Below are 15,194 nucleotides of genomic sequence, written 5' to 3'. Positions count from 1 at the left end.
TGAATAGCATCAGGACTTCTACTGAATTGCAGTTTAGTGAAGCATACCTACTGCATGTTTACAAGAGTTTGTAGACACATGATATCCACATTTAGCATCTATAGAGAGAAAACCAGATTGTATAGAGGAAATATGATATCCCACAGCAAAGTGTAAATCATTCATTACAGAAAGTATTGTTAAGTAAGACAGGTCTATCACAATTATAGACAAAGAAGCACATGGGTAACGTTTTTGCAATATTTCTTATAAAAATTGTGAATGAATATTAAACTATCCAAACCTCAGATGTTGTAAGTTTCTGTGATTCAGTTCTATAAATTCCAATCGGAATGTCTCCTGTAGACGAGCAAAGCTTCTGATAAAGTCTGGCATATGTTCTGATCCACAAATCATCTTCTGTGATTTTCATCTAAGCATTTAAAAAAAGCGACAGAGAGAACTGGCTATTTAAGAAAAGAATGCTGAAATGTAAAAATTGCCAAATTTACTTCTGTAAGCAAACAGACATGAAATCTAGACATGAAATCTTTTATTCTACTATTATTAGTCCTCAACAATGATCCATAATTTTGTTTTTGTAAATAATAGATGCCTAAACCAAGTATTGATTTCAAAGAAAAGGTAAGTGCTTGCAAAAACTGGAAATACCTCAAGAGAGATATTGAAGAATAGCATAATTTCTGGGAAGAGAAACTGCTGTTAATTTAGTTTCATTTCCCCCAGAGCTGCAACATAAAAAACACCTAAAAATATAAGCAAACATCGCAAAGCACAAGTTGTCCTGAATTCAGTGCTTTTTGATGGTATCAAATAATTAGTAAATGCCTATAACAACACTAACATATAACTCTGTAAAATATAATTTTATCTTACTCTGAATGGAAACAAGGTCTTCTAAAGGATGTTGTTAGGACAGATTACCATGTCCCAGTCAACCATCATGACACTTCTGAGGAACAGAATATTGCACACACTTTGCAGTTGCCTAACAACTTCATTATATACTTGGAAATCAAAAGACTTGCTGTTCATCAGTGTTTAACCTTATTGTTGCCCATATCCTGGAAATCCTAGGCTGCTCCCCTTCCACTGCCATTCAGTTGGCATTTTCCAATTTCTTAAAATATGGTCAAAACTCACACTCAGAAAGCTATGTTTAAAAAGTAATTCACTGTATAACGTCTTGAGGGAGCTCCCTGTAGTAATAATGATAACATATTAACATGTGGCACCTGTTACTTTTCTGCTACTTTCAAGAAAATAATATTTTTAAAGTCAGAAAAATTCATAATTTTGAGTGGGGAGGGAGCTTCCAAAAGTCCCTAGAAAGAATTCTGGATTCCCAAAAAGAACAAAAAAGGTAATAAACATTTTTTATTACGTGAAAAGGTGATGACATTACCACTCATATTATTTGCAAAGGTGTGTTGTTTTGTTCTAATTGATCTGAAAACTAACATTTACAATAACAATATTAGTTGTAATGCATAAATTCAGTTCTGATAATAATGTATCTCCTTTCGGGGTGTTGTCTATAGCGCTTCAGTTATTTATATGATCCATAAAATAGATCCTCTAACTGCTACCAGTAAACCATCTTATTTGATGATGGGCCATTAAAGATATAACTTCAAACAGCAAAACATATTTCAAACTACTGTCTGAATAAAGAAATTGGCATCCTAGGTCCTGGATTAGACTCTGTCTTCAGACTTGAGATGCAACATGTTTGGAACATGTGTAAATTTACAGCGCTTTATAAATAAAGGTTAATAATAATAATAACAAAAAACTACATTTGAACATTACAATGAATCCTTAACAGTAGTAGTGGGATAGCACTTCCAGAATGTTTTTGGAACATTTCTGGAGAGTTATATCCCACTGCTTCATAAAGCCCCAGCTTTCAGCCAAAGTATGACAGCTTTGTACTATTCTTGTTAAATTCACTTTCTTTAACAAAGAGAGAGAGGGAAGAGAGATTGAGGGATGGGAAGAAAAGAAAATTAAAAAAACACAACCCCACTGTACTATTTCCTTATGAAATATTAAAATATAAGTATACATGAACGTGTGAACAAAAATGCACATATTAAATAAACAAAAAAAAATCACATGCTATGTTGAGTGGGGTGACATCCGCATGGAGATATAAAGAGGGCACAAGAGTAAAAAGTTTCCGAACCACTGGATTATTATTTAAAAAACAAACCCTACTACTACTACAAAAACAGGCTGCACACTTACAGAACAAAGAAACCCAGATCCTGGTGTGGTATCTAGTCCCAGCAGAAGTCTTGTGATGGAGATCATATAATCCTTAACAAACGACTGTGAAGATTTTTTAAAAGACAGGTTATTTAGCATCTAGCAACAAGTAATCAGTATTCATAATCAGAATGACTAGGTCCACCTGTTACTTTTTCTTTTTTAAGTAAATGTTTACTTTGTGCAAAAATAGTTGGTTTTACAACTGGTGGTGCATTCATCTCTTGCAGGCTGTGCTGGTGGAAGGCATTTTTTTCCCATCCTTGGCAGGTAATTCATAGCTTGGTCCTATATGATGCCCAGACTCATAAAATGGGTTGTACTAAAGTACCCAACTGTTTCTTCTGGAGCCAAGTTGGGGGGCTCTGAAAATAGGACTAACTTTACAGTATAACATATCAATCAATATAAGCAATTTTTGGTACAGGTAAATATCCTCCGTTCCAGAATCTGTCTTTAAAGTCAACTATCAAGCTTTGGAGAGGACAAGACTACAGTTCATCTGTTCAAAGATTAAACACATGGCAGTATTATATTTTTACTGTTAGAGGCCGCAAATAGCAGGAGTATAGCAGTTGGTATGACAAAGTTGTTCAAAACTTCATAGCTCCCTAATCACCTCTCAGCAGCAGGATATTCATTAACTCTGCAGTGAGTGCTGAGCAGTGGTGATAAGTGTGTGTCTTGAGGTTCTTTTTATTGTATGCCTAGTTCACAGCCTCCTGACACTGATTTTATTTCCAGTTATTTGATTCAGCCACAGCAATGCTTCCCATTCTAGTGAGAGATCTGGCTGTTTGGTGGCAGTTTTGATGGTACAGATTTGTAGGCTCATATCTAAAACAACCATGAGCAGTCAACACAGTTAGAAAAAATAAGGCAACGTGAACAGTTAAAGGGTAAAAATATTGTCTTAGAGGATCAGACTTCATTTTTTTCCTGTGGATATTATTCAATAAGATGGGAAGTATTGGTGTTGAGGGATGGAAGAAGGCTATTGGGTACTGATTTTTTTTTCTTTCAAAAACAACTATCAGAACACTTATGACATATTCAAAAAATTAAGTCAAGAACTGAATACAATCTCTGTAAAATTAGACAGGATGCAATACTGCTTCAAAACTCTACAAGTCCTTTCTAGCATATTTTTCTACCTCTGTTACTCAGAAGAGCACTGTGATTTCATTAAATAAGCCAAATCTATTCAAAGCTTAAATTAGTCAGCATCCACATCCATGGATTCTGCATCCACAGATCCCACAATCCATGACATCTTCACTCCCTACCATATTCATTTTTGCCTTTTTATTCAATCTATCATATGGACTCAGGAATACATTCCTGGGACTGTAAGGTTGCAGATTTCATGAAGTGTGTAGGGTGATCCTTACTCCACCTTACTCAGAAATTCTCTCCTAGTGGTCTTGAACCTCCCCCCAACCCCAATTAGAAATTTCTTTTCTTTCAAAATCTCCTCTAAAAGACATATTTTGTGTGAAGCTTAGTTTTTTGGTCTCTACCTTTAGCAAAATAAGACTAAGACTAAACGTCAAGTGCACTGATGTTTTTCTTATTATTCCTATCCCTTTCTTGAATTTCTTCTGCCTGATCTCTTCCATTCTATTATTATAAGGTAGATTTTAAATCCCTTAAATCATACTTTTAGTTTATGATGCTCCACAAAATGTCACATACATTGGTGTATGATATAAAATACTGTGTTGATGTGGTGCCAAATTTGGGTCTATGGTGGCAAAAGTACTCTTAACATAGGTAGGTAGCCAGCTGTCTCCAACCCAGCACCATACCATCCCACAAGGCATCCAGAGGTTGGCATATAGTATTATTTTAAATATTAATACATTAGAATTTTTTTTTCTTTCAAAAGTAACATCCAACTTGGTGTGAATATGATAGTGCAAGTATTGTGAAAGTGGTGAACAAAGTGTGAGAAGTGGAAGATAGCCATTAGTTGGAATGAAACGGGATATAACTTTATTAGGTTACAGCTGGAGAGACATGGGCCGGAAAATGTAGGCATCATTTGACCTGCATGCCATTTTAAAATAATATATTCTAGTGTGGTGTCAGAGATCCTGATGCAAATGCATTGGTGACCATGTTCCCTCCTGACCATTTCTTAGATGGTAAAAGAGATTGTAAGAACCTAAACCACTGAGTTTCAAATGGATAGACAGGGAAAGGCAAGATAATTAGGATGAGAATGTAATGGCAAAAAGAAGAATAAATGCTGCCCTTCACAGTACCTGATACAGCAGGGTATCCAGCATGCTGATACTGAAAACTCTGCCAGCTGCAAAGGGCAGTCGGAACATGAATGCCAGATTGGAGCCCTTCTCTCGTTCTTTCTGTTCAACATTGGGGCAAAGGGAAGGACAAAGGAAGAGGAGAGAGAGAGAGAGAACAAGAATATGTAAATACTTCTGACACACTAAGTAGATGGCATAGTGGGCTATCTTAGGAAACATTCTGCTAATGTGAATATCTCCTTATAGTGCTGATGATTAGTTTATTCACTTTCTACTGAGGAAAAAAATTATGCCAGTTTTCAAACAGATATCACTTCTGAACCTTTAGAATATGGCAAGGTTAAATGTGGCTTGGGCCATGTTTTTGCAGCCTCATCCACTCCAGACTCCCTCCAAACAACTTTTTTTCTGTCAAAGGAAAAGTGAATTAGACCCCCTCATTTTTAATTTTTTTTTAAAAAACCCACAATTTTCAAAAACAAAATTGGACTTTTGGCCACCTCAGACCTTGTTTTGGGTTTGGGTGAAGCAGGAAATCCACAGACCCATGGAGTAGCAGAAAAATGGAGTTTATTTATGGTCGTGGCAACAGCCAGAAATCACTTTCTAGAGAAGCTGCAAAAAGAGATGTCCACTCCAGTAGTCTTTTAAACAATTTTTCACAATAATTTCCCTCCTATTTCCCCCCCCCCCCCCTTTCTGCAATGCATAGTTTATAAAAACATTCTATAGCTTTAGTAACTTGTTTATATTCTAGTAAGGGCAGCACAACCTGTTCAAGGAGTGTTTTTGGAACATAGAGAATGTTATGGTTTGCAAAAGAACAGATTGCACAGGGTACAATGTTCTGACACAAGTTAGTAAGAGGGAAAATTAATATTACTAGTAGGCTAACTTTGGGATTTGTATGGTTCTCTAGCCTGACCCCAAATTACAGTCATAGACAATCATAGTCAAGCAATTTCAAAAACAATTTCCAGTTATTAGCGATCGTCTCCTTCATGGGAGGCCATTTTGTTGGGCTGTGTGGACCTTATATAGTCCTTTGGGAAGAAAATCGTCCCCAGATTTGCAAAAGATGCTCATTCCTGCTCTAGATTTTGAGAACTCATCCTATTGTGCTAAATTCACATTTTGGGGGAAAGTATATGGTTTTCAGCATTCTTATCATTTTTACTGAACTATTCAAGAGTATGGCCAACAAAAATGTTCCATCAAATAAACAAGATGGGGAAAATTCCATTATATAATCAAGATTTTATATGCCTAAACATTTTTTTTTATCCAGTGAAAATATCCTCTTAAGCAGAGAGCTTTGACATGCTTCTTGGGGCAGCAAGCTCTCATTTTTTGTCAAGCTGCCAGTCAACCATGTGGGACCTTATCAATGATCAATGGGACTGGATAGCAGCAGTTTTCTTCAAACCATGATAGTCCAGGAAAGACTGGTGATGGCAGGCAAGCTGTCTTTCAAACTTTTCCCAATATTACTGATGTTCTCAGACACTGGAACACACTGAAATGAGTCAAGACAACTTTCAGAAAATAGTGGGGGATGTTTCAATCTCCTAGGACACCCTATTGTTACTGATACTACTGGTCCTACAAAGGAATTTCAAATGAAAACAAGAACGCAGCACTAGAAAAATCATTTTTAAAAAAATAATAATAATGAGTATGTTTGATTTTTTTTTCATTTGGGGATGAACAAGGGTTATTGTTTCTTCTTTGATTTGTGTTATCTAGCTCAGTCATGTTAAGATGACAGTGTTGCCAACAGCAAGCAGTGCTGCTATGTTTGGTCACTCTGGTTATTTTGCATTAATTTAAAGTTGAATTGAATTATCATAAATAATAATTTTTGCATTGGAGATCAACAAATGCCTTCCATCATATAAAAAGGGCTCTTACGTCTCTTACTTGCCCTTGTCACCACAACAACGTGATCATAATCTTGCTATCTCAGTGAAGGATCCAGTGGTTCTCACTTCCCATGGGTCTCATAATTTTCCCTCAATATAATGCTTAATTTTTAGGGGAATCATGTTATATTTGTTTTATCTCATGTTTTTCTCATAACAACCCTGTGAGGGTATACTGATATCAAACAATTTGGAGATAAACACAGCTTGTCCAATGCTTGCCCTCAGAATCAATGGCCAAGGAAAAGGGTCAAGTATCAGTTCTGCTCTCACACATCCAAGATAAATATCCTGGAAATTTAAATGTGGAAATTTAAATGTTCTATTAAAAATGATGAGCAAAAAATCCCAAACAAAATCAACCCCACCACAATTTTTTTTTAAAAAAGTTTGCCTGTAATTACAGGATTGCAAATGTTTTCACAGCGATAACATGTCAACTGAGTTGCATCCAAGTTTACATTTGCTTTATGAATAATGAAACATGGCTCTGGATGTTAACTCTGGCCTCATCCGCTGGGATTTGTAGCAAATAGATACTTTTGAATTGCTGCAGTAATCGCTCTCATGCATTTTTAATTGATCATCCAAGCTGCACAGAGATAGAGATACAATTTACTCCTTGGCACAAAGAACATCACCATAACAGCTTTAATTATTTGTAACAGTATCATTATGTCCTCTTACATATTTCACAGAATAAGCCGCTACGAGTGGATAGACTGCAGAAGATAAGAATGTGTTGAAAAGGTGGGTTGTGATCCCTTAGAGAATAGCCTAGCTGTACACTTGTGGTCTGTTCAGCTTCAATGGTTTCTCAGATGGCATACAAATGATTACCAGAAGATAGGGTAGCTGATAGAATGACATCCAGCTGAGATCTTGCATCAGAGCCTGCCATGTTTAACTTTACAATGACAGTTATGTTGCTGACACAATAACCAACCATGCTAGTGAATTGTTACAATGTACAGTGGGGTACCACACAAGGTGACTGAATGCAGAACAGGGCCCCTCATTGTGCATTGGAACAAACTGTGCATCCGGACCACAGCACAACAGAATACACCACATATTGGGACACAGAGCACATCAGGACACATTATGTATTGGGACATTGTGTGCAATGAGACACATTATTCAATGACCATGCTGCTGACTCTGTGTACACCATGATCTTGATGACATAGCTATCATATCCTCTGAGGACATGAGCATTGCACAATGGTACAATTCAATTTTGTAAAACTATAAATTGGTTTGTGATTATCTAACTTCCCAACAGGATACCAGTTTCTATCTTTAACAATTGCATTTCCATTTAATACAGTGGGCCCTTCCCATCTGTGAAGGTTTGGATCTGCCCCCCCCCCCATTGCCCATGGAGGAAAACGCAGGAGTTCAAGCCCGTATTAGTTAATGGGAGCGTGTCCACATGGGCATACTAATGCAGCTGTGTGCCGCCACTGACAAAGAGAGGGTAGGCCAGTCTGTGGGAGTTCCAGTCTACCAATATGGCAGGCTTGCTGTATTTGGGCAACAAATTAAAGTCAAGAGAGTCTCAAAAAGGAAAGAGGGGAGAAGGGAGCGAGGGAGGGAGGGAAATTTCGGCTATTTGTATCTGTGTAGATTATTTCTCTCCAGCTTTGCACACAGACATACACACATGTGTGCACACACATGCACACACACACACATACAATTTAAAACATTAAGAAGAACCCTAAACACCTTTACTTAATTAAGCCATTTTTAAAAGGAGTTCCACTGGTCAAGGGTGAGGAACAAGTCCACATGATGTAAAGGAAGTGGATTCTAGGAAGGACATAATGATGGCTGCACAATCAATTTTCAGTCTATTTAATTTTCACATTTTACTTCAGGTGTCCACGATGTTTATCACACTATGCTCTTAAAGAGCTACTATTCCAGTGTGACTCCTCTAGCAGCCTCCTGTTGCATGCTGGGATTGGCAGTTTTAAGGAGCTGAACTTCTCTGCCTGAGAATTCTAAATACCCCTCCTTAAAACTGCCAATCCCAGCATGCAACAGGAGGCAGCTAGAGGAGTCACACTGGAATAGTACCTCTTTAAGAGCATAGTGTGATAAACATCCACATTAGCTTGTTTTACATTTGTTTGTTGTTTCTGTGCACTCAAATCATTTCCAACTTATGGTGACCCTGAACAAAAACCTTATACTGGATTTTCCTTGCAAGATTTGTTTAGAGGGAATTGCTCTGAGCTGAGGGAATGTGATTTGCCTAAGATCACACAGTGGGTTTTGTTGGCTGAGCAGGGATTCATTCCCTGGTCTCCAGAGACATAGTTCAGTGCTCAGACCACTACACTCTATTAGATTTCTTGCTTCAAACAAACAAACAAAAAACTAACAAACTAACAAAATATCTTCATGAAAATTTGCATAGAAGTATAAACTTGAACTAACTTGCTCAAGTAATACACATTGCTTAAAGTATTTTATCTAAATGTATGCACTTCTAAAATATTTTGTTATAAAATATACAGATGTTTACATATTTTGATACATTTCCTATGTCAGGAAATCAGGAAGTGAAAAAAACCAAAGGGTTTTAAATTCTCCCTTCTGATCCATGTTCTGATCCACAAAGTAGTGTGGGAATTTCAGATCTGAATGCACAAAATCTGAATTCCCAAAGCAACCTGTGAAATTTTTACAGGAGGAAAACAAGCTTGCAAATTTGTTACTGAGTTGCACTTTGATGCGTGAGAATGAAGTAATGCATAGCATAACAGAAGGCAGCCACTTCTAGCAAAGAGAACTGTGTGTTGGAAGAGATGTGCCTCTGAAGGGAGTCTGTTAAGAAGCTGGTTGGTGGCATCTGAGAGAGACAGTTGAGCGAGTCAGTGGGGAGTGGATGTGTTTGAATTATGCTGAGTGAAAGAAAGGAGGTCTGAAAACATTTAGCTTGAATTCTGTTATCTTTTTGAAACTAAGCACTGGGACTAATTATAACATACAATAATCTGTATCATATAATAAACAATGTTGAACTGAAGAGTGAAAAGAAGAACCAGATTTAAGATGCCCCCCCATGTTAGTCTATAGCATCAGGACCCTGGACAGGGAACCTAGAAAGCAAATTAATATTTAACTCCAATTGCTTGCAAAAATCTGGATTATGAAAGTACATAGTTTAGAGCTAGAAAGAACCAATTCAAGCAATTGTACTGCCATGTTTGAAGTTCTTTTCACCCTTGCCCCCTCACCCCTTCTTTCCTGACTGAAGGTTGCACAATAGAAATGTGTTAAACAGAAGTAGCTATGAGAAGGAATACAGCATACTTCAATACTGAAAATGCTCTTCATTTGGTGGATTTCCCAGACTAGTTTTACAGACCCTTACTGTTTTAAAAGGCAGCATATTTCAGCTGCTCCTCTGTACTCTTACTCACCAGAATACTGCTTGTATTTCTATTGGTTGTAAATCAAACAGGCTTTGCTTATGTATGGCTGATTCCCATGAGCTCATACTGACCTGAAGTTATAAAACTTTTGTTGTACTGTAATCAATAAATTGGCCACTATTGCAAATGACAAGCTCTGGCATTTTTATCGTTCTCTTGGGAGGGCCTCCCTTGATTAACGGTACTATTTGCTTTTAAATCCCTTCCTTGATTGGTGCAGGGTCTACCTGCAAAACCATGTTCCAGAGGGGAAGCCAGTATCATTCTGTAATTCCAGAATTCACCCAAAAATTATACCTAGCTTGAATTCTGTTATTTGTTTGAAACTAATCACTGGAATGTATTAAAGCATAAAATAATCTTTATCACAAAGTAAACAAAGTTGAGCTACTCGTTAATCTGTTAAATTGGTCACTGACTGGCATCTTCCACCCTGAATCAAAGGGTGGTCATGCTTATCATTAAATAAACCACTTTTAAATAAACTGGTTGACACTGAGGTCACCTGGAAGCTCAGGACCCAAATCCAAAAAAGAGATTTTAAAGGAGGACTGAAGGGCAGGGTGAGAATGGCAGGCTATCAAGGATAGGAACTGGAGGGCCTGCCTTGAATAGGCCAATGTCACTCAAACCTAGAAGGAACTTAAGAAGTAAATATACATTTTCTATGAAATATGAGGCTTTGCACCTTCATATGCAAGCATGCCTTGTCCAGGTTAAATACAGACCCATACACACACACAGCCTGGATAGATTACAGGGCATATATTAATGTATATACATAGGCATCCATTTGGACAGCAGTGAGATGAAAGCACAAGCCAGATAATATAATATTTAGGAACTCTGTGAAATTATCATGGACATGTCATAGTTCAAGCTCACATATGCTAATACTCAGCATCCATTTCCTTTCTTAAATAGAAAGCTGACTCTCTCTCATGTTTAAATAAAAGCAATTATTTTGCTGTGCCTTGCCTAAAACTACTTTCCCTTTAAAACATGTTGGCTGCAATTCCTTTTGAACTTACTGGTTATAATTATTTTGCACACAGGCCTTTTACAATGCGATCATATTTATAGCACAATCAACAGACTGGGGACTGAATGCCTTAGGCTAACAATGGACTTCAGCAATCAGGAGACAATGTTTAATTTATTCTGTCTCTTCCCTCATATAAAATGAATCCAATTTTAATGGCAAAAATGCAATGTTGGGGAGTGGAGATATTTGGATTAGCTGTATTACTGGGAACATATATTGGATTTTAGTTTTAACGAAAAATAATTTTTAAATAATTTGTTTATGATTTGACTTCAAAATTGAACTGTATTTTGCTCCACCAGCTCTTGGGTATGTGTGGCTGTATTTAATTCCCTACTGGCTTCTTTACTTTCGTGTTTTTGTTTATTTATAAGTCTTCCCCCTTTAATTATTCAAAATGGAAGGGTAATAAGGTTTCAAGCTTCAGGAAATGGTAGATCCTCTGTTGCCTTCTGGAAATGTTTTGGGGAGTGTTCTCTAATCTCAGAGTTCCACTGCACGTTTGCTCATTCACACAGATAAAAGGCTTGTGAGGTTGAGTCTCCCACTCCAACAAGGGACCTCACTCTCCTGTCTCTGAGTTTGTGCCCTTAATTGTTTTATTTTATATTTTAATGAATATACATTCATTTTAACTTTCACCACCAGTGTGGTGTAGAGCACTGTATCTGGAGATAGGGGTTCAGATCAGATTCAGATGAATTTTATATATATCAATTCAGCGGGTCGTCAAGTCCCACAAAAGTCACAGCCATCAAAAAGACTGCCTCTACTCACTTCAGCATGAATACTTTGGCTTCACTAGTTTTTTGGAACAAGTGTCATCATGTAAATACAACAAAATTTGCTCCTTCATTAAAAAAATTAATCATTTGATTAATTAGCCCCAAGCAAATTCTCGTCTTTTAAGAACAGATTTCACATGTGGTATTCCCTTTCCCTCCCCAGTTCATTGCAATCTTAATGTTATCATGGAGCCAGTCTGGCTCATTTTAGGTATAATGGCCATATCTGGAAGCATAGTATAGGGCCCATACAGCAAGTAGAGCTTGACATGTTCCTTAGTGTGGTATAGTGCTTTTAATGTTGGACTATGACTCTGGGAGACCAGGCTTCAACATCTTGCTCAGCCACATAAACCTACTTGATTATTTTGGGCAGGTCACACTCCCCTAGCCTAAGGGGAAAGCAATGACAAACTTGTATGAATAAATCTTGCCAAGAACCTTGTGACAGGATCACTGTAAGTTGCAATTGTCTTGAAGACACATAACAACAATTTCTAGCCTTACCCCCTTCCATCCTCTATTACTACCTGTCAGACAAAAGGGGCACAGCCTTCATTATATCCTCCTTGCTGAGCATTCCACCTGCAGGTACTATGGCTGTAGTGGGACTCTATAAGTTTAAAAGACTTATATATGTGTGTTTTTAAAAAATATATAAAGGGGAAATTCCTTTCAGGAATTATAAAATCAAGACTGAAAATAATCATATTCAGTGAAAGGCTTGATGAAGAAATGTTTTGTGTGTGTTAATGAAACAGGTGAAATTTGAAACTTAAAGATAAAGATCACATGTCCACCCTCATCATCCCAGTGGAATTAGTTAATATATTCAGTTGCAAACCAACTTCTGTATGGTAATCAAAACATTTTCATGTTTTCATGAATTTGGCTCTACATTGCTTAGATCAAACTGAATACATCAGAATAATATCAGAATACATCCGGATATTATTGTATGCATTTGCCTCCAATGCTGCTGGCCAAGTATAGCCCTGCTTACCTCCAGCTATAATCTGAGCTCAGCCGGCCTCGTTTCAAAACTAGGAAGCTTTGAAAATTGAAATTAAGGCTTTTATACTTAGGGCACATCATGACTCATTAGAAAAGACAATAATGCTGGAAAACGTAGAAGGCAGTAAAAAGAGAGTAAGACCACATGCCAGATAGCTAGACTCAATCAGAGAGGTCATGGGTCTGAACCTGCAGGATCTGAGCAGAGCAGTGGAGGATAGGGAGGCTTGGAGATGTCTCATCGCCATGTTGCCATTGGTTGAGGTTAACTCAAGGGCAGATAACAGCAAAATGTATCTTTCTATTTTTCTTGATTGGGTTTTATGTGGAGGGGAAACAATGTTTTACAGAGAGTTTCTGGAATTTTAACTTGCACAAAGAAACAGGAGAAATGTTGACTTTGAACATATGGTCACTGTATCATTGATACTCACACTTTTCTGCTGAGCAAAAAGTTCTTACTTGCTCAGATACCAACTGTGATTGCTTAGCTATTTCCAAAGAGAAAAACAAGGGAAGTGGTAGATGGAGTAGCAGATGGAGTTCTCTTGTGACTCAGGGATTTCTTACTTCAGAAGCTCATTAAGCCATGAAGTCAATTCTCCATGTATGTTTATATGCTTTAGCTGCAGGCAACTAACTCATTTTAGAAGTTATTTTGTAAAGGGGGAGCATAGCAGAGAAAGTAACAATCATTTGCACACTGGACAACCCAAGATAATGTCTTCTCAGAATGTTAATGGCATTTCATTTTCACAAGGAATGACTGGGAAGTTTAATGAATTTCAGTTTTTCTTGCAAAAATGTATTGTGGTGACTGGGAAAGATACTGGAAAGGTAGCCATAGCCCACTTCCTCCAAATGAAAGAGAAACTCATTCAGTGTTGTTATTGTTGTTTCACATAGCTTTCTTTCTTGAAATGATGAGAAACTGCTGCTTTTCTAATAATAATAATAATAATAATAATAATAATTTTTATTTGTATCTTCCCGCCTCTCCCAATGGATCGAGGCGGGATCACAACATAGTTAAAAAACACTTATAATATTACAACATTAGTTACAATTAAAAAGCTGCAAAGCTTGCCCAGAAAACTGTAATTTTCCAGAAACCACACAGTTTCCCCTGACAACTGTGCAGCCATCAATGCTGAAAGACAATTGTGCAGCTATATGTGTGCTTTATGCAAGACTACTTTTGTTTTTATGTAGGTTTACACACATCTCCAAAGAAATGGGTTTACTTACCATATGCCCACTCATCTAGTCAGTTCATAGAGGCATTGTCTCCTAGCAAACATAGCTCCTTAGCACTAAGGAACTGTAATTCACTAAGTCCCACAAATCTTTTTCATAGCAGCTGCATGTTAAAGTTTTCTTATGGTTCATGTATGGCTTATATATATAGTCACAATATATTAGCAGAGACATTGGAAAATGGTAATAGAGAAATAACAAATATAAATGCATTTAAAACAAAGAGCAAGCACAATGGAAGCAATTATTATGACACTGTCCAGTTTTAGCATGTTACATTTGCACTTCAAATGTAATTAATTTTTCCCCTCTTATCCAAATGAATGCACATACATTAAAAGTACACACTAGCTTCAATATCTCCCCTCACCCCAACTAATTGACTGATATTCAAAGCATCAGAATTGCTATATTGAAATTATTTTTAGCACACATTATGTTTGGTTCTGAAATTAAAAGGGCAAACTGTTCAAAGGTACTTTCCATTTTGGAAAATGAGAACTGAGATTAATGTTATGAATGAAAAAATCAAGATGGCTTCAATGGCGACCAAATCCCATTCTCTAGAACTTCTCAGAGTGCTCGAAAATTTAATAAATAGATGGCAACAGTGGTTTTCAAATTGTATTACATATAATACAAGGATCCAATGTAATTGTGGGTAGGTTTTCCTGAAATATAGTTAACCCATAGTCTTTGACAACAATCCATAGTTTTGATGGACACTCTCACTCCACATCATGAAGACCAAGAGGGATAGCCAGCAGCCTGCAGTGAAGTATGCAGTGAGGGCCACATCTCCAAATTCTCTGCAACCCACTGTTTCCTTCATTCAGTAGCAAATATTAAGGGGTCACTCAATAGACAAATTGAAAAGGAAATGGGGGTGAAAAGGTGCTAGGGAATAGGTACATGGGGATAGGTTCAAAGCTAACAAAAATAAAATGCAAACTAAAACAAAACAAAACCCTGAAACCTAAAAACAAAATCAGAATGTTAAAATCAGAACAGAATATAAAAGTGAATAAACTAAAGGCACAATTCAAATAGAAAAAAAAATAGCCAGTACAGTACTAGCAGGCAGTTTATATGCCAAAGACTTGCCTGGCTATAAGCATCTTGATTCACCTACATAAGGACAACAGAGTGAACCTTGCCTTTAATGTCTGTTTAAATATTTG

General features: G+C 37.0%; 1 protein-coding gene across 1 annotated transcript in view; it reads right to left on the bottom strand.

Moving 5' to 3' along the window:
• KCNT2 (potassium sodium-activated channel subfamily T member 2) overlaps window positions 1-15,194 on the bottom strand; it is a 281,831-nt gene that overhangs the window by 20,563 nt on the left and 246,074 nt on the right. The window contains exons 24-26 of the mRNA XM_089515794.1: window positions 4,539-4,640; window positions 2,251-2,334; window positions 284-412 (exon numbers count right to left, since the gene is read on the bottom strand). Coding sequence (XP_089371920.1) covers window positions 284-412; window positions 2,251-2,334; window positions 4,539-4,640 — 315 coding nt within the window. The remainder of the gene's footprint in view (window positions 1-283; window positions 413-2,250; window positions 2,335-4,538; window positions 4,641-15,194) is intronic.

The sequence above is a fragment of the Sceloporus occidentalis genome, unplaced genomic scaffold, assembly GCF_023333645.1.
Source record: "Sceloporus occidentalis isolate IW3139 unplaced genomic scaffold, rSceOcc1.0.p SCAF_3, whole genome shotgun sequence".
NCBI classification, from domain to species: Eukaryota; Metazoa; Chordata; class Lepidosauria; order Squamata; family Phrynosomatidae; genus Sceloporus; species Sceloporus occidentalis.
The sequence above is the reverse complement of the archived record's forward strand: the minus strand, read 5'-3'. Positions and strand labels throughout refer to the sequence as shown.